At 43.9% G+C, this 25,392-nt stretch overlaps 1 protein-coding gene across 1 annotated transcript in view; it reads left to right on the top strand.

The window, feature by feature from the left end:
* The window catches only part of IKZF3 (IKAROS family zinc finger 3), a 200,984-nt gene that overhangs the window by 57,122 nt on the left and 118,470 nt on the right, over nt 1–25,392 (top strand). The window contains exon 4 of the mRNA XM_077252366.1: nt 21,524–21,757. Coding sequence (XP_077108481.1) covers nt 21,524–21,757 — 234 coding nt within the window. The remainder of the gene's footprint in view (nt 1–21,523; nt 21,758–25,392) is intronic.

The raw sequence follows: 25,392 nt of genomic DNA, 5'->3' as shown, positions 1-25,392 counted from the left end.
ATTCAGGCAAAGGAATTCTAGGCTCAGACATAGGTGCATGAACAACAAAATCTTGCAAATTTTGTACCTTTGTGGCGAGATTATTCAAACCTGTAGCTACACTCTGAAGATCCATTAGAAACAGGTGAACACAGAGCCATTCAAGGATTAGAAGGAGAGGAAGAGAGGAAGGCTGCAGTATAGGCAGACTAGCAAGTGATTCAATTAAGAGCACACTCAGAACTAGAGGGGAAAAAAAAAAAAAAAAAAAATTGTAGCAGACTTCTTTTTTCTCTCCTTTCTCAGCCAGTAATTTAACCCTTTTTTGGGCCGGTCAAACTGTCATGATTCTCAATGGCGAGAGAACATAGCCCAGCATATATGAGAACTAGCTCTTGGAAGATGGAAACTATACTGACCATGAACTAAACCTGCCGCACAACTAGAAGTGGCCGGGTAGCATGCCTACGTTTTTTTATCCCTAGATGCCCAGCGCCAGCCGGAGAACCACCTAATCCTAGCAGAGGAAAAGACAGTCCTGGCTCACCTCTAGAAAAATTTTCCCAAAAGGCAGACAGAGGCCCCCACATATATTGGCGGTGATTTAAGATGAAATGACAAACGTAGTATGAAAATAGGTTTAGCAAAATCGAGGTCCGCTTACTAGATAGCATGAAGACAGAAAGGGCACTTTCATGGTCAGCAGAAAACCCTATCAAAACACCATCCAGAAATTACTTTAAGACTCTAGCATTAACTCATAACACCAGAGTGGCAATTTCCGCTCACAAGAGCTTTCCAGACACAGTAACGAAACAGCAGCTGTGAACAGGAACAAAATGCAAAAACACACAAGGACAAAAGTCCAACTTAGCTGGGAGTTGTCTAGTAGCAGGAACATGCACAGAAAGGCTACTGATTACATTGTTGACCGGCATGAAACTGACAGAGGAGCAAGGTTATATAGCGACTCCCACATCCTGATAGGAGCAGGTGAACAGAGGGGATGTTGCACACAAGTTAAATTCCACAAGTGGCCACCGGGGGAGCCCAGAATCCAATTTCACAACAGGGTAGGTAGGAACCTGCTGTAATTAAAATCACCACATGTTGAAGGGCGGAGTGCTTGGTTATTAACCTAACATATAAATAAGTATGTCAATGTGAAATATATGAAATATGAATAGCAATATGGCTTCTGAATATTAGGAAAAAAATGAGACCCTTTGCACATAATTTGGCCAAATCATGCCTTCAATTGCACTTCAAGGAATGAACTTCAGTTTTTAAAGGAAAGCTATCAGGAAGTCTGGGTTCTTGCATGGGCATTATTAGATTGAACAGGCCCAATGTTATATACAATTTTTAGGTTACAAAAGCTGCTTTATTGGTGGGCATATCTTGATAAGACAGCCACAATAAAACTTTTTAAAGGGTTGTCCTTTTTTTTTTTTACAAAAAAAAAAAAATGGTCTACAGGTACATAACATTTAAAGATAGTAAAAATTGAGTACAACAAAATAAGTATTACTTATCTGTTGAAGCCCCTCACTCCATCTCCACTTCTTCACTGCTCCCCTGAGCTAGTCTATATCAATAGAGCTTCAGTGATAATGACCCTTTTACAGCATGTGAGTGCTACACACAGTCTTTGGGCTCAGCAGTCTTGTGCCCTCCACTCCTCCATCAATACTAAGCACAGTGGTTGGCACATTGTTGACACCACCGAAGCCTTATCATAGGGACGGTAAGCAGCGAAGAGACAATGAGCAGTGGTGAGAAGGTGCTGGACTGGAAGAGGCCTCAATAAGTAAGAAATGCTTATTTTGGTTTTTTTTAAGCATATGTTTGTGTCATTTTAAACAAATTTGAATGAAAAGTACCCTAGTAAAAGATGTATTGATTGTACGTCTTATAATGATATTGTGGAACATAGAGTATATTGACTTCAGATCATTGACCAGTAGTACGGTATGTGCTTTCCCCATACTCTATTAGCAAAACATTATTAGCTTGTCCTATTCTTGCAGCATCAGCTCTTCCTGCCACAAGCTACTCTCAGCTCCTCATCCTCATCTGCTGCGGGTATGGTGTTCATTTTTCATACGTTACCAACTACTCATTGCAGACTGCCACAACACCAGCTTCTATATCTTGGGTGTCCTAGATTAGAAGTTTTTTTCTCACTCCTGTGCCTAGTATGCCTTCAGACTACTAAAAAGGAACCTTTTAAAAAAGTATATTGCTTGACCACAAAACCACATAGTTATAACTTCTGTCTGAAAGAACAAAATATCAATCCTTCGGCAATTCTGCGAGAACATACTCATGTCAGGTATTTTATTTACTATAATAGCTATTAGCATAAAAGAATTGATGTGTAAGAAGTGTCTTACTGTCTTAATGACTCTATCCCAATATTCAGTATATATACTGTATATATATATATATATATATATATATATATATATATATATATATATATATTTATATATATTTTTATATATATATATATATATATATACATATATATATATATATATATATATATATTTAGGCTGGTTTCACATTTGCGTTTTTTGCCGCTGCGTTTTAGCGCAAAAAAAGCATGCGTTTTTTTTCCTATATTTAACATTAAAAACGCATGCGGTTTTTTTGGATGCGTTTTGCCGCGTTTGACGACGCATGCGTCGTTTCTATGCTTGGGTTTTGTTGCAGAAATGCAACATGTAGTAATTTGCCGCAAAAAAAGCATGCATTTTTTTGCGGCAAAAAAATGTATTGCTGTCTATGTAAACTAATGCCTTTTTAAGCACATGCGTTTGGTTGCGTTTTAAACGCATGCGTTTCAATAGAAAAAATCAAGAATACACACTGATAAGCCACCCCCCACCATCAAGGTGATAAAGGGATCCAAACCCTAACCCTAACCCTAGGGATCCTAACCCTAACCCTAACCCCAACCCCAACCCTAACCCCAACCCCAACCCTAGCTATTTCTATTTATAGTGGGTTTTCTAGATGATTTTGATGATTGGCAGCTGTCACACACTTCTCAGCATGCGTTTCAAAAATGCAAATGCAGGAAAAAACGCATGTAAACGCATCAAAACGCCGCGTTTTTTTTACCGCATGAGAAAACGCATGCGTCTAAAAAACGCAGCGTTTGCACGCGTTTACATGCGTTTTTTTCACCACCTGCGTTTGCATTTTAAACGCTGCGTTTTTAAATGCAAATGTGAAACTAGCCTTAAACATTTTTCTGTATTTTCATGACTATGAAAATTGTACATTCACACTGAAGGCATCAAAACTATGAATAAACACATGTGGAATTATATACTTAACAAAAAAAATGTGAAACAACTGAAATTATGTCTTATATTCTAGGTTCTTCAAAGTAGCCACCTTTTGCTTTGATGACTGCTTTGCACACTCTTGGCATTCTCTTGATGAGCTTCAAGAGGTAGTCACAGGGAATGGTTTTCACTTCACAGGTGTGCCCTGTCAGGTTTAATAAGTGGGACCATCAGTTGTGTTGTGCAGAAGTCTGGTGGATACACAGCTGATAGTCCTACTGAATAGACTGTTAGAATTTGTATTATGGCAAGAAAAAAGCAGCTAAGTAAAGAAAAACGAGTGGCCATCATTACTTTAACAAATGAAGGTCAGTCAGTCCGAAAAATTGGGAAAACTTTGAACGTGTCCCCAAGTGCAGTGGCAAAAACCATCAAGTGTTACAAAGAAACTGGCTCACATGAGGACCGCCCCAGGAAAGGAAGACCAAGAGTCACCAGCCGCAGAAATCGCAGGTTAACAGCAGCTCAGATTAGAGACCAGGTCAATACCACATAGAGTTCTAGCAGCAGACACATCTCTACAACAACTGTTAAGAGGAGACTTTGTGCAGCAGGCCTTCATGGTAAAATAGCTGCTAGGAAACCACTGCTAAGGACAGGCAACAAGCAGAAGAGACTTGTTTGGGCTAAAGAACACAAGGAATGGACATTAGATGAATGGAAATCTGTGTTTTGTTCTGATGAGTCCAAATTTGAGATCTTTGGTTCCAACCACCATGTCTTTGTGCGATGCAGAAAAGGTGAACGGATGGACTCTACATGCCTGGTTCCCACCGTCAAGCATGGAGGAGGAGGTGTGATGGTGTGGGGGTGCTTTGCTGGTGTAACGGGGGCCAGGGTGGTAGCCGTATCGAGGGATTGCTGCTGCTTCCTCATCACACCCCGACACTCCGCTACAGAAATATCATGTCCATTTTGTGGTGTGCTGTGTGTGTCACGTATTTCACCCACCTGTGGGTCAGAATCCTTCACAGCATACAATTCTCCAATTCGTCGCAGACACACACAAATGTTCTCAAAGTCCAAGTTCATTTTCAATAAAACTTTACTTAACTCGTGCATCTTCATAACAGTTACAGTCCATCCATTGTCCCAATACATGTATAATCCATCTCCTGTGTTTTCCCTGGTCTGCTCCCTCAGCTTTTCTTCCTGCACCATGGCTCTCAGGCCCGCAGCTTCCTGAATCATCAAGCTAGCTGATACTGAGTGCTCCCCGTCCACTTTCCCCATCTTGGGTGAAAATTCAGGTTGCCTCCGCAATTCCTGTTCGGACCGTAAGTCCCGGATGTCACGGGAGGTAACCCACAGATTAGCCACTGATTCTTCCAGGCTGCCTCGCTCTCTTAACTCTACACTGTTGCTCTGTTCAGCCTTCTGTCACAACTCCTTCTAGAACAATTCTCCTCACACAGCTTTAGCTCCTCCCACTACCTGAAAATTACCTCAGGAAGGCACTCTCCCTGCCACTACACTGGCTCCGCCCCTTTCTCAACTGTCACTACTCTGACTGAAACCAGTTCTCAACACAATCTAATCTCCTACTCTACAGTGCCCCCATAACACTAACCCACAACTACACTGCCATAACCCTTACCAATGCTGACCTACCACTGCCACTGACTGTCCCTATTCCTGTCCCTAACACACAGGTATCAGAACAGTGTCAGCCATTATCATATTAAACAGTGTCAGCTATCATAGACCACACAGGGCACACAGCAAACACAAAGAAGTACCCAGTTTCAATAGGTAGGCATGCACAGGAATGCAGGGCTCAAACCAGCCGCCTGCATACCCCCTTACACTGGTGACACTGTTGGGCATTTATTCAAAATTGAAGGCATACTGAACCAGCATGGCTACCACAGCATCTTGCAGCGGCATGCTATTCCATCCGGTTTGCGTTTAGTTGGACCATCATTTATTTTTCAACAGGACAATGACCCCAAACACACCTCCAGGCTGTGTATGGGCTATTTGACCAAGAAGGAGAGTGATGGGGTGCTACGCCAGATGACCTGGCCTCCACAGTCACCAGACCTGAACCCAATGAGATGGTTTGGGGTGAACTGAACCTCAGAGTGAAGGCAAAAGGGCCAACAAGTGCTAAGCATCTTTGGGAACTCCTTCAATATTGTTGGAAGACCATTCCCGGTGACTACCTCTTGAAGCTCATCAAGAGAATGCCAACAGTGTGCAAAGCAGTCATAAAATCAAAAGGTGGCTACTTTGAAGAACCTAGAATATAAGACATAATTTCAGTTGTTTCACACTTTTGTTAAGTATATAATTCCACATGTGTTAATTCATAGTTTTGATGCCTTCAGTGTGAATGTACAATTTTCATACTCATGAAAATACAGAAAAATCTTTAAATGAGAAGGTGTGTCTAAACTTTTGATCTGTACTGTATCTATATATATAATTGTCTAAGGGGTACTTCCATCTGTCTGTCCCGGATATTCATTGGTCAAGGCCTCTGTCTGTCATGGAATCCAAGTAGCTGATTGGTCGCGCCAGCTGCCTGTCATGGCTGCCGCGACCAATCAGCGACGGACACAGTCTGATTAGTCCCTCCCTACTCCCCTGCAGTCACTGCCCACCGCCCGCATACTCCCCTCCGGTCAGCCCCCGCAGACCCCGGCACTGGCAGTCTCCTGCCCGCAAACAGCTCAGGTGGTGGGCTTCACACTCCCACCAGCCTGGCACACCTAAATTTTCGCCAAATTAATTTTTTTCATAAATAAACGCAAGTCATATCGAAGAAATGTTACCACTAACACGATGTTCAATATGTCATGAAAAAAACATTCTCAGAATTAGTGGGATCTGTTAAAGCTTTCCAAAGCTATAACCTCATAAAGTGACAGTGGTCAGAATTGTAAAAATTGCCTTGGTCATTAAGGACAAAATTCGCTCTGTCAGTAAGGGGTTAACTGAGGCAAGTGAGGCCTGCAGTTCTTTGGATGGCGTTGTGGGGTCTTTTATGACCTCTTCGATAAGTTATCTCTGTGCTCTGGGCGTAATTTTGGTCTCCCGGCCACTTTGTGGATAAAGGCTCTCACTGTGGTTTGCTGGAGTCCAAAAGCTTGAGGACTGGCTTTATAACATTTTCCAGACTTATAGATCTCAACTCAATTTGTTTGAGATCGGCAGGTCCTGTCGGCAGGAGTTAGGCAAGTCCTATTTAAGTGATTTCTTAATTGAGAAAATGTGTGGCAGTAATCAGGGCTGCGAGTGGCTTCGGAATTTGAACTCAGCTGTCATAATCCACAGTTAATTTATGTTTTAAGGGGGGGGGGGAGCAATCACTTTTTCACACAAGGCTCTGTAGGTTAGGATTTCTTTTTACCTTAATAATAAAGACCTTCATTTAGAAACTGCATTTTGTGTTTAGTTGTCTTATCTTTGTCTAAAATTAAAATTTGTTTGGTGATCTGAAACATTTAAGTGACATGCAAAAGAATAGAAAATCAGGAAAGGGCATACACTTTTTAGCACAGCTGTTTATAAATACTGTATGTTACAATGATAGATTAGATGTGATCTTTTAGCTTTGTTAATTACCGTATATAGAATGTTACAATTGAACCCAAGTTGCTCCTATGCCCTGGTGCCCATGGGGCCTAAACCCACATGTATACAGATTTTGGATTGGGCATCAGAAACTGCATGTTAAGCTCTTGGGTAGGTAATTATTATTTGGCTGAACACTGTGTCCAGATTATACAGACACAAGTGGGGTTTCATACACACTTCACTGGCGGACATAGATAGAAGAGGCCCCTGTGCAAGAACAATACAGTATGTGGGCCTTTTGCAGTCCAATAGCTCATCAGAATGTACAATTCCATCTGTTATGGAGGTGGAAATGGGCCCCCTTACCTTTTGGGCCCCTGTTGTACCAGTGATATGTCCTGCACTTACTTTAACTTTGCTGATCACTGATTCCCTAATATGTAAAGTATGTGTTATATAGTTAACATCTCAGATGCATTAGACTTTCTTTCTGAAAGAGATAACTTACTCAGCTTCCCCAGGTTCAATGTTTTGTTTTACTCACTGCCCCAGTCTTTGTTGAAATGCTGCAGTGCCGATGTGACTGCTGCAGTCAATCACAGGGCAAAGTGGCTTTTGCATTTACATCATCACTCTTCAGATCATATAGGTGTTTTGAATAGTACAGGTAAATCCAGTGACTCACAACTGACATCGTCCTGATCATATTTGTTCCCTTTTTTTCTTTATCTGGCCCAGACTGCACATAACGACTTCTTCATTGCACTACTTACCTCTACAGAATGTGTTGCTCGGACGTCTTTGGCTCCTTTGTTTTCCAGCACATTTCCCACACCTCATTGCTATTCCCAATAATAGTGCTCCCCAGAGGAATAGTATCACCAACAGTTACAATGTTGCATTTTTGATGCATTTTTATGCTGCACGTTTTACAGTATTAGCAAAGTGAATGAAATTTCTGAGATTTCATGCACTTGCTGCTTATTTTTTCCTTGCAGATTGAACCCCTTAAAGTGTTTTTTTCAAATCTACAGCATGTCAATTATTTCAGTGTTTTTTTAAGATTTTCTACCCATTCTAATAAATGAGAAAAAGTGCATGCAAAAATGCAGCAAAAACATGCATATTTTACAATGTTTTTCCTGCAAAAACCCAGAAGTTTTGCAGCAGAAACATCTTCTATAGATACTGAACATGTGCACATATCCTAATAGTGCTCCCTCTGAGCCTACACACAGTAATAGTGCACCCTCTGAGATAACACACAGTAATAGTGCCCCCTCTGAGACTACACACAGTAATAGTGCCCCCTCTAAGATTACACACAGTAATAGTGTCCCTTTTGAGACTACACACAGTAATAGTGTCCCTTTTGAGACTACACACAGTAATAGTGCCACATCTGAGACTACACAAAGTAATAGTGCCTCCTCTGAGACTACACACAGTAATAGTGCCCCCTCTGAGACAACACACACAGTAATAGTGCCTCCTCTGAGACAACACACAGTAATAGTGCCCCCTCTGAGACTGCACACAGTAATAGTGCCCCCTCTGAGACTACACACAGTAAGGGTACCGTCACACCGTGCAATTTTCGTCGCTACGACGGCACGATCCGTGACGTCGCAGCGTCGTATGAGTATCGCTCCAGCGTCGTAGACTGCGGTCACACTTTGCAATCACGGCGCTGGAGCGATGCCGAGGTTCGCTGGTAACCAGGGTAAACATCGGGTTACTAAGCGCAGGGCCGCGCTTAGTAACCCGATGTTTACCGTGGTTACCAGCGTAAAAGTAAAAAAAAACAAACCGTACATACTCACCATCTGATGTCCGTCAGGTCCCTTGCCGTCTGCTTCCCGCTCTGACTGAGTGCAGCCGTACAGTGAGAGCAGAGCGCAGCGGTGACGTCACCGCTGTGATCTGCTCTCACTTTCCGGCCGGCGCTCACAGTCAGAGCGGGAAGCAGACTGCAAGGGACCTGACGGACATCAGATGGTCAGTATGTACGTTTTTTTTTTTTTTACTTTTACGCTGGTAACCACGGTAAACATCGGGTTACTAAGCGCGGCCCTGCGCTTAGTAACCCGATGTTTACCCTGGTTACCAGCGAACGCATCGCTGGATCGCTGTCACACACAACGATCCAGCGATGACAGCGGGAGATCCAGCGACGAAAGAAAGTTTCAAACGATCTGCTACGACGTACGATTCTCAGCAGGGTCCCTGATCGCTGCTGCGTGTCAGACACTGCGATATCGTAACGATATCGCTAGAACGTCACGAATCGTACCGTCGTAGCGATCGTAATTGCACTGTGTGACAGTACCCTAATAGTTCCCCCTCCTAGATTACACACTGTAATAGTGCCCCCTCTGAGACTACACACAGTAATAGTTCCCCCTCTGAGATTACACACAGTAATAGTACCCCTCTGAGACTGCACACAGTAATAGCCACAACAAAGAAAAAAGATTGGACTAAAACAGGCCCGCACAACCACAAAATGTAGAAAAGTAACAAACGTTTTATTGAACACCACAACAAACAGCATAAAAACATTTAAAATACTACAAATATGTACACAACACCCCTATTCAAATGTATCTGCAAGATTGAGTATATATGTGTTACACTGATGTGCTAGATAGGACTAGTTATTATGTATATAACAACACATATGCACCAGCACTATTTGCCAAAATCTGATAGGACCCACAGAGTGAACCAAGCGATGATAATATAAGTCCAAAACAATATATGATTGGTCCCTTTGCTCTATAACAAGAAAAAGTAAAGAGATATAGCTCTGATGTAAATATCCGTATAGGGCTCACTAAATGGTGTCCAAGTGAAAAAAAAGTCAAAAATGGCAAGGTGAAACACCTAAATATACAAGAGTACGGCATCACGCACACAGTAATAGTGCCCCCTCTGAGACTACACACATTAATATTGCCCCCTCTGAGACTACACACAGTAATAGTTCCCCCTCTGAGATTACACACAGTAATAGTGCCCCCTCTGGGAACACAAACACAATAATTGTGCCCCCTCTGAGACTACACACAATAATAGTGCCCCCTCTGAGACTACACACAGAAATAGCGCCCCCTCTGAGACTACACACAGTAATAGCGCCTCCTCTGAGACTACACACAGTAATAGCGCCCCCTCTGAGACTACACACATTAATAGTGCCTCCTCTGAGACTCCACACAGTAATAGTGCCCCCTCTGAGACTACACACAATAATAGTGCACCCTCTGAGACTACACACAATAATAGTGCCCCCTCTGAGACTACACGCAGTAATAGTGCCTCCTCTGAGACTACACACAATAATAGTGCCTCCTCTGAGACTACACACAATAATAGTGCCCCCTCTGAGACTACACACAGTAATAGTATGCAGCACCCCAGGGTCCCGGTCATTGCAGTAATGTCATTTTCCTCTAGGGGGGAGTGATATTACGTTTGGAGGCAAAGAAGGACAACTGAATCCAAGTATCACAAACATGCAACACATTTCTCACTCCAGGCCACCAGGGGGAGCTCTGCTCCTATTTATTAGGGCACTCTTCACACTTAGGTAAAACTGGTTGCCTGGGGAGGAAGTGAGTTAGTTGCTGGCTGAGCTTCGCTCAGGTAGTTGGTCCCTGACAGGGGTGGGATCCTGTCAGAGATCGAGACAGAAGGACACGGAGCTGTGCCGGCCCTAAGTGCGGCAGCTTCTAGAAAGAGACACTGAAGGAAAACTGTATTGTAGAGAGGGTGAAGAAGTCGTAGCAAAGGAGAGGATACCAGGAGGAGTTCTGCCCTACACAGGCTGCCTCCTTCTGAGGCGCAGGATCCCGGTAGCCGGAACACCGAGGGAGCAACGATCCTTTATGCCTTGCTCCAGAGACCGGCAGGACAGCTAATTTCACGTTACCTGTTCGCCCCTACACCCAGGAGGCAAGGTGGCACCCCTTAGAGGCTGGGGCATGATAAAACGCCTCAAGCCACCGGTCATACAGGTTTGTTCTATCCATCTGGGGGACAGAGAGAGAGACATAACATCTACAACATATGTGAGGACCTTATGAGAAGCTTAGCAGTAAGGTACTACAACACCACGGCGCTAGAGGAAGGCTACTGATTTCTACCTGGGTAAGGAGACTCTGGACTTGCCTCCAAACCGTCCGGGCTCTGCCTGCCCTGTGGTCTGGTGCTCTGGACTGTGGATGCTGAAGCCTTCAGTAAAAGGTAAAGAGACTGCAACCTTGTGTCCTCGTTCTTCACTGCGCCTCTCACCATCCACCATCTACACACTGGGAAGCCCTGGGGATATACTTCACCTGTGGGAAGGTATACCATCTAGCTGCCATAACATCACCCCAGCGGACCCCTTAAAGCAGCGTCAGTCACCCTGACCGAATACCACAGGTGGCGTTACGAACATTCCCCTTAAAGATCTTTCCCTTTTACACGGACGTCCCAGGGCCACGGACCGGGTCAGCCACAGTGACATCCCCCTGTGAACCGCAGGACCCGGTATCGAGTGCCCCGCTGCCCTTGGGGGAGCTCCAAGTACCTCCTCTGAGACTACACGCAATAATAGCCCCCCCTGAGACTGCACACAATAATAGTGCCTCCTCTGAGACTACACACAATAATAGTCCCCCCTCTGAGACTACACACAATAATAGTGCCTCCTCTGTGACAAATGTATCATGCAGTTAGCACCTTTCTAATACATTTGGCGCAGTTCTGTCTGTCTCGTCTAGTTTTATTCTAACAGTATTAATAAATCTCCAATCTATGGGTTAAACTTTAATTAATGTTATCACTGTTGTTAAGCATCTTCATGTCTATTAAGAGTAGTTGCTGGCTTTTCTCCACCATACAGCAGAAGTCCTCCCGCACCAGACCTATGTGGAAGTGTTATCAGCTGGGTTGCGTATGTACTTTTTGACTCACAGACTGCAGCCTAGGCTCAGGATGTGGTAATTGCCTTGGTGTGGCAGCGATGAGTTCTCAGCAGGCTGCTTGTATTTGTATTGTGTCCAGGGAGCGGCAGCCGGTTAAGGCGCTAAATGCTTGTGGGTTTCTGCTAAATGTCGAGCCTTGGTTGGATTTACTGAGTGTTCTGGTTTGCAAATGAAAGGCATATCTTTATCGGCATAGCACTTTAGGTTATATCTGACATGTAAGTAAAGTTGGTTAACCACTGTATATTTCGGGATGGTGGTATTACTTTTAGATGTGCCATGCATGTAAACCAAAATAGACCTTTAGTACCAAGTGCTTAGAAAGGTGATTACAATATACACTCACCGGCCACTTTATTAGGTACACCATGCTAGTAACGGGTTGGACCCCTGTTGTGAAATTGGATTCTGGGCTCCCCCGGTGACCACTTGTGGAATTGAACTTGTGTGCATCATCCCCTCTGTTCACCTGCTCCTATCAGGATGTGGGAGTCGCTATATAACCTTGCTCCTCTGTCAGTTTCTTGCCGGTCAACAATGTAATCAGAAGCCTTCTGTGCTTGTTCCTGCTACTAGACAACTCCCAGCTAAGTTGGACTTTTGTCCTTGTGTGTTTTTGCATTTTGTTCCTGTTCACAGCTGCTGTTTCGTTACTGTGTCTGGAAAGCTCTTGTGATCGGAAATTGCCACTCTGGTGTTATGAGTTAATGCTAGAGTCTTAAAGGAATTTCTGGATGGTGTTTTGATAGGGTTTTCTGCTGACCATGAAAGTGTCCTTTCTGTCTTCCTGCTATCTAGAAAGCGGACCTCGATTTTGCTAAACCTATTTTCATACTACGTTTGTCATTTCATCTAAAATCACCGCCAATATATGTGGGGGCCTCTGTCTGCCTTTTGGGAAAATTTCTCTAGAGGTGAGCCAGGACTGTCTTTTCCTCTGCTAGGATTAGGTAGTTCTCCGGCTGGCGCTGGGCATCTAGGGTTAAAAAACGTAGGCATGCTACCCGGCCACTTCTAGTTGTGCGGCAGGTTTAGTTCATGGTCAGTATAGTTTCCATCTTCCAAGAGCTAGTTCTCATATATGCTGGGCTATGTTCTCTCGCCATTGAGAATCATGACAGTTTGACCGGCCCAAAAAAGGGTTAAATTACTGGCTGAGAAAGGAGAGAAAAAAGAAGTCTGCTACAATTTTTTTTTTTTTTTTTTCCTCTAGTTCTGAGTGTGCTCTTAATTGAATCACTTGCTAGTCTGCCTATACTGCAGCCTTCCTCTCTTTCTCTCCTTCTAATCCTTGAATGGCTCTGTGTTCACCTGTTTCAAATGGATCTTCAGAGTGTAGCTACAGGTTTGAATAATCTCGCCACAAAGGTACAAAATTTGCAAGATTTTGTTGTTCATGCACCTATGTCTGAGCCTAGAATTCCTTTGCCTGAATTCTTCTCGGGGAATAGATCTCACTTTCAAAATTTTAAAAATAATTGCAAATTGTTTTTGTCCCTGAAGTCTCGCTCTGCCGGAGACCCTGCACAGCAGGTCAGGATTGTAATTTCCTTGCTCCGGGGCGACCCTCAAGACTGGGCTTTTGCATTGGCACCAGGGGATCCTGCGTTGCTCAATGTGGATGCGTTTTTTCTGGCCTTGGGGTTGCTTTATGAGGAACCTCATTTAGAGCTTCAGGCGGAAAAGGCCTTGATGTCCTTGTCTCAGGGGCAAGATGAAGCTGAAATATACTGCCAAAAATTCCGCAAATGGTCTGTGCTTACTCAGTGGAATGAGTGCGCCCTGGCGGCGATTTTCAGAGAAGGTCTCTCTGATGCCATTAAGGATGTTATGGTGGGGTTCCCTGTGCCTGCGAGTCTGAATGAGTCCATGACGATGGCTATTCAGATCGATAGGCGTCTGCGGGAGCGCAAACCTGTGCACCATTTGGCGGTGTCTACTGAGAAAACGCCAGAAAATATGCAATGTGATAGAATTCTGTCCAGAAGCGAGCGGCAGAATTTTAGACGAAAAAATGGGTTGTGCTTCTATTGTGGTGATTCAACTCATGTTATATCAGCATGCTCTAAGCGTACTAAGAAGCCTGACAAGTCTGTTTCAATTAGCACTTTACAGTCTAAGTTTATTCTATCTGTGACCCTGATTTGTTCTTTGTCATCTATTACCGCGGACGCCTATGTCGACTCTGGCGCTGCTTTGAGTCTTATGGATTGGTCCTTTGCCAAACGCTGTGGGTATGATTTGGAGCCACTGGAGGCTCCGATACCTCTGAAAGGGATTGACTCCACCCCATTGGCTAGTAATAAACCACAATACTGGACACAAGTGACTATGCGTGTTAATCCGGATCACCAGGAGGTTATTCGCTTTCTGGTGCTGTATAATCTACATGATGTTTTGGTGCTGGGATTGCCATGGCTGCAATCTCATAACCCAGTCCTCGACTGGAGAGCTATGTCTGTGTTAAGCTGGGGATGTAAAGGAACTCATGGGGACGTACCTTTGGTTTCCATTTCATCATCTATTCCCTCTGAGATTCCTGAATTCTTGTCTGACTTTCGTGACGTTTTTGAAGAACCCAAGGTTGGTTCACTACCTCCGCACCGGGAGTGCGATTGTGCCATAGATTTGATTCCGGGTAGTAAATACCCTAAGGGTCGTTTATTTAATCTGTCTGTGCCTGAACACGCTGCTATGCGAGAATATATAAAGGAGTCCTTGGAAAAGGGACATATTCGTCCTTCGTCATCTCCCTTAGGAGCCGGTTTTTTCTTTGTGTCTAAGAAAGACGGCTCTTTGAGGCCGTGTATTGATTATCGACTTTTGAATAAAATCACGGTTAAATATCAATATCCGTTACCACTGCTTACTGATTTGTTTGCTCGTATAAAGGGGGCCAAGTGGTTCTCTAAGATTGATCTCCGTGGGGCGTATAATTTGGTGCGAATCAAGCAGGGGGATGAGTGGAAAACCGCATTTAATACGCCCGAGGGCCATTTTGAGTATTTGGTGATGCCTTTTGGTCTTTCAAATGCCCCTTCAGTCTTTCAGTCCTTTATGCATGACATTTTCCGCGATTATTTGGATAAATTTATGATTGTGTATCTGGATGATATTCTGATTTTTTCGGATGACTGGGACTCTCATGTCCAGCAGGTCAGGAGGGTTTTTCAGGTTTTGCGGTCTAATTCCTTGTGTGTGAAGGGTTCTAAGTGTGTTTTTGGGGTTCAAAAGATTTCTTTCTTGGGATACATTTTTTCCCCCTCTTCCATCGAGATGGATCCTGTCAAGGTTCAGGCTATTGGTGATTGGACGCAACCCTCTTCTCTTAAGAGTCTTCAGAAATTTTTGGGCTTTGCTAACTTTTATCGTCGATTTATTGCTGGTTTTTCTGATGTTGTAAAACCATTGACTGATTTGACTAAGAAGGGTGCTGATGTTGCTGATTGGTCCCCTGATGCTGTGGAGGCCTTTCGGGAGCTCAAGCGCCGCTTTTCTTCCGCCCCAGTGTTGCGTCAGCCTGATGTTGCTCTTCCTTTTCAGGTTGAGGTCGACGCTTCTGAAATCGGAGCTGGGGCGGTGTTGTCGCAGAGAAGTTCCGACTGCTCCGTGATGAGACCTTGTGCTTTTTTTTCCCGTAAATTTTCGCCCGCCGAGCGGAATTATGATATTGGGAATCGGGAGCTTTTGGCCATGAAGTGGGCTTTTGAGGAGTGGCGTAACTGGCTTGAGGGGGCCAGACATCAGGTGGTGGTATTGACTGACCACAAAAATTTAATTTACCTTGAGTCTGCCAGGCGCCTGAATCCTAGACAGGCGCGCTGGTCGTTGTTTTTCTCTCGGTTTAATTTTGTGGTGTCGTACCTACCGGGTTCTAAGAATGTTAAGGCGGATGCCCTTTCTAGGAGTTTTGAGCCTGACTCCCCTGGTAATTCTGAGCCCACAGGTATCCTTAAAGATGGAGTGATATTGTCTGCCGTTTCTCCAGACCTGCGGCGGGCCTTGCAGGAGTTTCAGGCGGATAGACCTGATCTTTGCCCACCTGGTAGACTGTTTGTTCCTGATGATTGGACCAGTAGAGTCATCTCTGAGGTTCATTCTTCTGCGTTGGCAGGTCATCCTGGAATCTTTGGTACCAGGGATTTGGTGGCAAGGTCCTTCTGGTGGCCTTCCCTGTCACGAGATGTGCGAGGCTTTGTGCAGTCTTGTGACGTTTGTGCTCGGGCCAAGCCTTGTTGTTCTCGGGCTAGTGGATTGTTGTTGCCCTTGCCTATCCCGAAGAGGCCTTGGACGCACATCTCGATGGATTTTATTTCGGATCTGCCTGTTTCTCAGAAGATGTCTGTCATCTGGGTGGTGTGTGACCGTTTCTCTAAGATGGTCCATCTGGTTCCCTTGCCTAAGTTGCCTTCTTCTTCCGAGTTGGTTCCTCTGTTTTTTCAAAATGTTGTTCGTTTGCATGGTATTCCTGAGAATATCGTTTCTGACAGAGGGACCCAATTCGTGTCTAGATTTTGGCGGGCATTCTGTGCTAGGATGGGCATAGATTTGTCTTTTTCGTCTGCTTTCCATCCTCAGACTAATGGCCAGACCGAGCGGACTAATCAGACCTTGGAGACATATTTGAGGTGTTTTGTGTCTGCGGATCAGGATGATTGGGTTGCTTTTTTGCCTTTGGCGGAGTTCGCCCTCAATAATCGGGCCAGCTCTGCCACCTTGGTGTCCCCGTTTTTCTGTAATTTGGGGTTTCATCCTCGATTTTCCTCCGGTCAAGTGGAATCTTCGGATTGTCCTGGAGTGGATGCTGTGGTGGAGAGGTTGCATCAGATTTGGGGGCAGGTGGTGGACAATTTGAAGTTGTCCCAGGAGAAGACTCAGCTTTTTGCCAACCGCCGTCGTCGTGTTGGTCCTCGGCTTTGTGTTGGGGACTTGGTGTGGTTGTCTTCTCGTTTTGTCCCTATGAGGGTTTCTTCTCCTAAGTTTAAGCCTCGGTTCATCGGCCCGTACAAGATATTGGAGATTCTTAACCCTGTGTCCTTCCGTTTGGACCTCCCTGCATCCTTTTCGATTCATAATGTTTTTCATCGGTCATTGTTGCGCAGGTATGAGGTACCGGTTGTGCCTTCCGTTGAGCCTCCTGCTCCGGTGTTGGTTGAGGGTGAGTTGGAGTACGTTGTGGAAAAGATCTTAGACTCTCGTGTTTCCAGATGGAGACTCCAGTATCTGGTCAAATGGAAGGGATACGGTCAGGAGGATAATTCTTGGGTCACTGCCTCTGATGTTCATGCCTCCGATCTTGTCCGTGCCTTTCATAGGGCTCATCCTGATCGCCCTGGTGGTTCTGGTGAGGGTTCGGTGCCCCCTCCTTGAGGGGGGGGTACTGTTGTGAAATTGGATTCTGGGCTCCCCCGGTGACCACTTGTGGAATTGAACTTGTGTGCATCATCCCCTCTGTTCACCTGCTCCTATCAGGAGTCGCTATATAACCTTGCTCCTCTGTCAGTTTCTTGCCGGTCAACAATGTAATCAGAAGCCTTCTGTGCTTGTTCCTGCTACTAGACAACTCCCAGCTAAGTTGGACTTTTGTCCTTGTGTGTTTTTGCATTTTGTTCCTGTTCACAGCTGCTGTTTCGTTACTGTGTCTGGAAAGCTCTTGTGATCGGAAATTGCCACTCTGGTGTTATGAGTTAATGCTAGAGTCTTAAAGGAATTTCTGGATGGTGTTTTGATAGGGTTTTCTGCTGACCATGAAAGTGTCCTTTCTGTCTTCCTGCTATCTAGAAAGCGGACCTCGATTTTGCTAAACCTATTTTCATACTACGTTTGTCATTTCATCTAAAATCACCGCCAATATATGTGGGGGCCTCTGTCTGCCTTTTGGGAAAATTTCTCTAGAGGTGAGCCAGGACTGTCTTTTCCTCTGCTAGGATTAGGTAGTTCTCCGGCTGGCGCTGGGCATCTAGGGTTAAAAAACGTAGGCATGCTACCCGGCCACTTCTAGTTGTGCGGCAGGTTTAGTTCATGGTCAGTATAGTTTCCATCTTCCAAGAGCTAGTTCTCATATATGCTGGGCTATGTTCTCTCGCCATTGAGAATCATGACAGACCCCCTTTTTGCCTTCAGAACTGCCTCAATTCTTTGTGGCATAGATTCAACAAGGTGCTGGAAGCATTCCTCAGAGATTTTGGTCCATATTGACATGATGGCATCACACAGTTGCTGCAGATTTGTCGGCTGCACATCCCAAAGATGCTCCATACAAGGCAGGATGGATCCATGCTTTCATGTTGTTTACGCCAAATTCTGACCCTACCATCCGAATGTCGCAGCAGAAATCGAGACTCATCAGACCAAGCAACGTTTTTCCAATCTTCTACTGTCCAATTTCGATGAGCTTGTACAAATTGTAGCCTCAGTTTCCTGTTCTTAGCTGAAAGGAGTGGTACCCGGTGTGGTCTTCTGCTGCTGTAGCCCATCTGCCTCAAAGTTCGACGCACTGTGCGTTCAGAGATGCTCTTAGGCCTACCTTGGTTGTAATGGGTGGCGATTTGAGTCACTGTTGCCTTTCTATCAGCTCGAACCAGTCTGCCCATTCTCCTCTGACCTCTGGCATCAACAAGGCATTTCCGCCCACAGAACTGCCGCTCACTGGATTTTTTTTCTTTTTCGGACCATTCTCTGTAAACCCTAGAGATGGTTGTGAGTGAAAATCCCAGTAGATCAGCAGTTTCTGAAATACTCAGACCAGCCCTTCTGGCACCAACAACCATGCCACGTTCAAAGGCACTCAAATCACCTTTCTTCCCCATACTGATGCTCGGTTTGAACTGCAGGAGATTGTCTTGACCATGTCTACATGCCTAAATGCACTGAGTTGCCGCCATGTGATTGGCTGATTAGAAATTAAGTGTTAACAAGAAGTTGGACAGGTGTACCTAATAAAGTGGCCAGTGAGTGTATATGTCTTAGTATTATATATATGGAACTGTGGTAAGAGAAATGTGATGTGTCTATAGCCTGTTACTATTGGACATGTTGATGATTATTTACACCCATTGCTAGTGTTTCTTTCAATCTGCTGTAGTTTTCTTACTTGCTAGTTATAGTCCAAAATACATGTTCTGTTTAGTTGATCATCACCGCAGGCGAAACACTTTTCTTGAAAAGCTATTAAATTTATTAATATTATTATTTGGGTATTACTTTCTCACTTAAAGGGTTTGACCACTACTCGGACATTCCCTTTTCAGTCCCAATATTTATACTGCTCTCTCACTTCCTCCGGATGTATGTGGTTCGTCCGAAGGCGAGGAGAGTCAAGCCAACACTGATTGGCCACAGGGATCACGTTTCATAACATTATAGCCCCATCCCCGGGAAAGCCAGTGCTGACACCGCTGGAACGCTGCCAGCTTCGGAAGTGAGTATAACTGTTATTTTCTTTGAGGGAAACATAGAGATTGAGAAGGGGCTGTGGACAACCCCTTTAAGATATAGAGGGCAAATTAATAGGATATTCATCATTTATCCAATCTGATCTGACGCCTGCTGATTACTAAATCGAAGTGACAGTAGGAAAGCTCCATGTCCAGGGATGTTGTGTTGAAGTTGGATGCCACATGAAGAAGCCATTCAGCCTTAGTATAGTATTTAGCTACAGGGCAAGAACAGGCAAATTAATGTTTGCTGCTGGTGGCAGAAAGCTATTAATCTGATTAATATAATCTTTATACCCCTGTCACCTTAACCATAATATTTATAGCCCATATAGTTGGCCATTGTCTATAATGATGTGGCCATGCAGCCTCAATGGCAATCACGACAGACCAGCAGGAACCAAAGAAGCAAGGCACTTGCTAGCACCAGTGTCACTTGATTCCAGAGATCAGCGGGGTTCAAGCAAAAGGACTCCCACTAAACCAGGGGTGGAGAATCTTTTTTCTGACAAGTGCCATTTGGATATTTATACCATCCTTCAGGGACCGTACAAACTCAGTCCATAAAGTGCATCCTGACTCTGGCACTGGTTTCAGGATGTAATCTTTCATTGCATGCCCTTCAGTGTTCAGTAGTGAACACTGCATGTGTGTGCTAACAGAGCAACAAGAAATTAATGAGCTGGTTGTAATCAAAATACAGCTCCTTGCCCAAGAATGCGGACCCTGAGAATCTGCTCGGGGGTCTGATAAAAGGTCATCAAGGGCCGTAAATGGCCCCAGGGTCCGAGGTTCCCCATCCCTGCACTAAACGAACATTAATGGCATTTCCTACTGATATTTGCCTTCGGTGTCTTAAGGATAAAAACCCTTTTATGTATAGTTTCTCATTTAGCGATTGGTGAATGTACGCTTACATACATTGGAATTACAGATTCTAAGGAGAAGTAATGTGATAAGAAAGCAGACCAGCAGCAGGAAAATACAATGGCCTTGATTCATCAAAGTGTTTATGCCAGAAAACTGGTGTTAAACATTTTGAAAAGTCTCACATTTTCTGCACAGTGCGAGTTCCGCAATAAAATTGTGACTTTTTGCGTCTTCACATCAGTTTTGAGCAGAGAAAATGAGTGGGGCCATGGCAGGATTGGGCGTGGGAATGCCCACATCAAATTCAGGAATAGTGGTGGCATTTTTTATGGTGGCGTTTTTTTCACCAGAAATGTTACTCCAGTCTCTGACTGGAGGAACATTTCTGGTGAAGTGCACAAAGACGCACGCTACTGATAAATTGCGGTGGCTTGCACCTCTAAATGAATTCAGTGAATTTTCTTCTTTCATTCTCCTTCATTAAAGGGGATGTCTGTTACAAATCGATAAGGCTGCAGTCACTCTGTGTGACTGCAGACTTATGAATCCCCCAGTGCACCCACTGTGCACATTAGGGATTCTCGGATTCTGACCGTGACCAGAGGGTATGTATGCGTTATACATACTCTCGGCCAGAGCCCGTCTAGTGGGCGCACCTCGCTCCATACACACGTTATGCGATCGTGATAACGCAGATGCTCCACCTACGCTAGTGGTGACAGACCTAGAAACACTGCAGACCACATCCGAGGGTCCATCACAGAATGACGGCACATCGGTAACGTATGCCAATTATGACATGCGTTAGCGATGCGCTACATAATGGCAGTCAATGGGTGCGCTAACACATCTGTTACATAGCGTTAGTGCCGCTGTGTAACAGATGCCGTCAGCGCATTGCCATTGACGCAATGTGAACCCTGCCTAAATGTCCTTTATAGATATAAGTTTTTTAAAATAATGATGCTGTGTGCTTACAGTCACCACTAGAGGGAGCTCAGGAGCTTACTGCATACTGCTTATGTGTTGGACCCAATTATAAGACAGTATGCGGTAGGCTCCCAACCTCCACCAGAGCTCTATCTTTTAAATCTATTTATTTTTATCTGGAGCCCTGTATTAGATAAATAGAGCTCAAAGCTCTTTAAAGATATAAAATAAAAATCAGAACAGAACTTTGTCCTATAAAACAACATAATACAAGGTATAGATTCACTTCACAATAGAGCTAGTTTTATGCAGTAAGCTGCCATGTTATAACCTTTTTTAGACATAATAATTTTGAAGATCATTTTGCTTTCCCTGCAAAAATTGTCATCCTTGAAAAATTGAAAAGATTGTAGATGACTGATGAAATTACTGATATCCGTGCACATTTTTGCAGAGCATACAGTAAAAGTAAAAAATGAAGGAGCAGCAGTATCGGAGCAGTCAGACGGCATTGATTTATCCTATGGATATGGAGCAGAGTGTGCGTCCTACAACAGCATCCAGCTGGAACGACATGACACATCATACGATCTGAACAGGTCCAACCTGGGAAAGCTGTACTGTGACATCTGTGGACTGGCGTGCAACAGCCTCAATGTTTTACTAGTGCACAAAAGAAGCCATACTGGTATGTCTCCACTCCCAGATATTTTATGTACAGCTATAGCAGTTACAATATTTCAAGATGTATAGGTTACACACAATAATGAAGAGATAAACAAATGTTCTTGCATTGCTTTTTTTTTCAAGAAGTAGTTATTAAGGACACGCAAAAAAATCAGAACATTGCAGCATAGTAAATTTTATACATAAGAAAATAAATAATATGCAATGTATTTGGTGCTTTTCATTTTACTATAACCACATTGGAGTGGATCCGTTACTAGCTCATTAACCCCTTCACCTCCAAGGGTGGTTTGCACGTTAATGACCGGGCCAATTTTTACAATTCTGACCACTGTCCCTTTATGAGGTTATAACTCTGGAACGCTTCAATGGATCCTGGTGATTCTGACACTGTTTTCTCGTGACATATTGTACTTCATGATAGTGGTAAAATTTCTTTGATATTACCTGCGTTTATTTGTGAAAAAAACGGAAATTTGGCGAAAATTTTGAAAATTTCGCAATTTTTCCAAATTTGAATTTTTATGCAATTAAATCACAGAGATATGTCACACAAAATACTTAATAAGTAACATTTCCCACATGTCTACTTTACATCAGCACAATTTTGAAACCAAAATTGTTTTTTGTTAGGGAGTTATAAGGGTTAAAAGTTGACCAGCAATTTCTCATTTTTACAACACCATTTTTTTTTAGGGACCACATCTCATTTGAAGTCATTTTGAGGGGTCTATATGATAGAAAATAACCAAGTGTGACACCATTCTAAAAACTGCACCCCTCAACGTGCTCAAAACCACATTCAAGAAGTTTATTAACCCTTCAGGTGTTTCACAGGAATTTTTGGAATGTTTAAATAAAAATGAACATTTAACTTTTTTTCACCAAAAAATTACTTCAGCTCCAATTTGTTTTATTTTACCAAGGGTAACAGGAGAAAATGGACCCCAAAAGTTGTAATGCAATGTGTCCTGAGTACGCTGATACCCCATATGTTGGTGTAAACCCCTGTTTGGGTGCACGGGAGAGCTCGGAAGGAAAGGAGCACTGTTTTACTTTTTCAACACAGAATTGGCTGGAATTGAGATTGGACGCCATGTCGCGTTTGGAGAGCTCCTGATGTGCCTAAACAGTGGAAACCCCCCAATTATAACTGAAACCCTAATCCAAACACACCCCTAACCCTAATCCCAATGGTAACCCTAACCACACCTCTAACACAGACACACCCCTAACCCTAATCCCAACCCTATTCCCAACCGTAAATGTAATCCTAACCCTAACTTTAGCCCCAACCCTAACTGTAGCCTTAACCCTAGCCCCAACCCTAACCCTAGCCCTAACCCTAGCCCCGACCCTAACCCTAGCCCTAGCCCTAACCCTAGCCCCAACCCTAACCCTAGCCCTCACCCTAGCCATAACCCTAGCCCTAACCCTAGCCCTAACCCTAATGGGAAAATGGAAATAAATACATTTTTGAAATGTTTTATTTTTTCCCTAACTAAGGGGGTGATGAAGGGGGGTTTGATTTACTTTTATAGCGGGTTTTTTAGCGGATTTTTATGATTGGCAGCCACACACTGAAAGACGCTTTTTATTGCAAAAAATATTTTTTGCGTTACCACATTTTGAGAGCTATAATTTTTCCATATTTGAGTCCACAGAGTCATGTGAGGTCTTGTTTTTTGCAGGACGAGTTGACGTTTTTATTGGTAACATGTTCGGGCACGGGAGATTTTTTTGATCGCTTTTTATTCCGATTTTTGTGAGGCAGAATGACCAAAAACCAGCTATTCATGAATTTCTTTTGGGGGAGGCGTTTATACCGTTCCTCGTTTGGTAAAATTGACAAAGCAGTTTTATTCTTCGGGTCAGTACGATTACAGCGATATCTCATTTATATAATTTTTTTATGTTTTGGCGCTTTTATACGATAAAAACTATTTTATAGAAAAAATAATTATTTTTGCATCGCTTTATTCTGAGGACTATAACTTTTTATTTTTTCGCTGATGATGCTGTATGGTGGCTCGTTTTTTGCGGGACAAGATGATGTTTTCAGCGGTACCATGGTTATTTATATCCGTCTTTTTGATCGCGTGTTATTCCACTTTTTGTTCGGCGGTATGAGAATAAAGCGTTGTTTTTTGCCTCGTTTTTTTTTTACGGTGTTCACTGAAGGGGTTAACTAGTGATATAGTTTTATAGGTGGGGTCGTTACGGATGCGGCGATACTAAATATGTGTACTTTTATTGTTTGATTTTTTTAATTTAGGTAAAGAAATGTTTTTATGGGAATAATATTTTTTTTTTCTTTATTTAGGAATTTTTTTTTTTCTATTTTTTTTACAGGTGTGGAAATTTTTTTAAAAACTTTTTTACTTTGTCCCGGGGGGGACATCACAGATCGCTGATCTGACAGTTTGCACAGCACTCTGTCAGATCACCGATCTGAGTTCCAGCGCTGCAGGCTTACCAAGCGCCTGCTCCGAGCAGGCACTTGGTAAGCCACCTCCCTCTCTGCAGGACCTGGATGCCGCGGCCATCTTGGATCCGTGCCTGCTGCAGGGAGGAGAGGTAAGAGACCCTCACAGCAACGCGATCACATCGCGTTGCTCCGGGGGTCTCAGGGAAGCCCGTAGGGAGCCCCCTCCCTGCGCGATGCTTCCCTGTACCGCCGGCACACCACGATCATGTTTGATCGCTGTGTGCCGGGGGTTAATGTGCCGGGGGAGGTCCGTGACCACTCCTGGCACATAGTGCCGGATGTCAGCTGCGATAGGCAGCTGACACCCGTCCGCGATCGGCCGCGCTCCCCCCGTGAGCGCGGCCGATTGCGCTGGACGTACTATTCCATCCTTGGGAATTAGGGCCCACCCCACATGGCGGAATAGTACGTCCAATGGCAGAAAGGGGTTAATAAAGTGGAAAAATGTAAAAACGTTCATGTCAGCTATTTACATATCATGTCATGCAGCTGGGGTGATGAAAACTAAATCTCCGAGCACTACAAAACACTCGTAGACCACCCAATCGTGCTCTAGGAAACCTGAGTAACGAGTATACTCGCTCATCACTAGTGGTGAATAACATGGACCAAATTTGATGACAAAACTTACTAGACGGTACGGAGCACAATGAGGACCAGGACAGCAAACAGATAAGCGGAGCAGAGAACACCAGTAGACACAGAGCAAGAAGTGTCACACACAGGAACTGGAGATGTGTAGTCAATTCTGAACTTGCAGCAGCGTTTGTAGTGAGAACAAGACTAAAGAAGAGTTCTATATGCTTACAGCAAATGAAGGGTTAATCAGCAGACAACTAGCCATTGATTGCAATGTTGAACAGGCAAAGTTGCTTGTAGAGAAGATATGAGATACTCCATCAGAGTCAGTGTTTGTAGTGAACAAGTCTACAGAGTGATGCTTTTAGCAGAAGAAGGGTTAGAAGCAGGGAGTAAATGCAGATTGTATAAACAAACAGGAGTTTGCTGAGATCATTTCACCTGCGTGAACTGATGAGACAAACTCCACAGCACAATGTAACAGAATACTAAGCCTACTTAATACAGAGAACACATGAGTGTCAAGAGTCGGCCTGGGTGATGATGTCTCTTGAGTTTGCCAAGTAACC

The sequence above is a fragment of the Ranitomeya variabilis genome, chromosome 4 (genome assembly GCF_051348905.1).
Source record: "Ranitomeya variabilis isolate aRanVar5 chromosome 4, aRanVar5.hap1, whole genome shotgun sequence".
NCBI classification, from domain to species: domain Eukaryota; kingdom Metazoa; phylum Chordata; class Amphibia; order Anura; family Dendrobatidae; genus Ranitomeya; species Ranitomeya variabilis.
The sequence above is the reverse complement of the archived record's forward strand: the minus strand, read 5'-3'. Positions and strand labels throughout refer to the sequence as shown.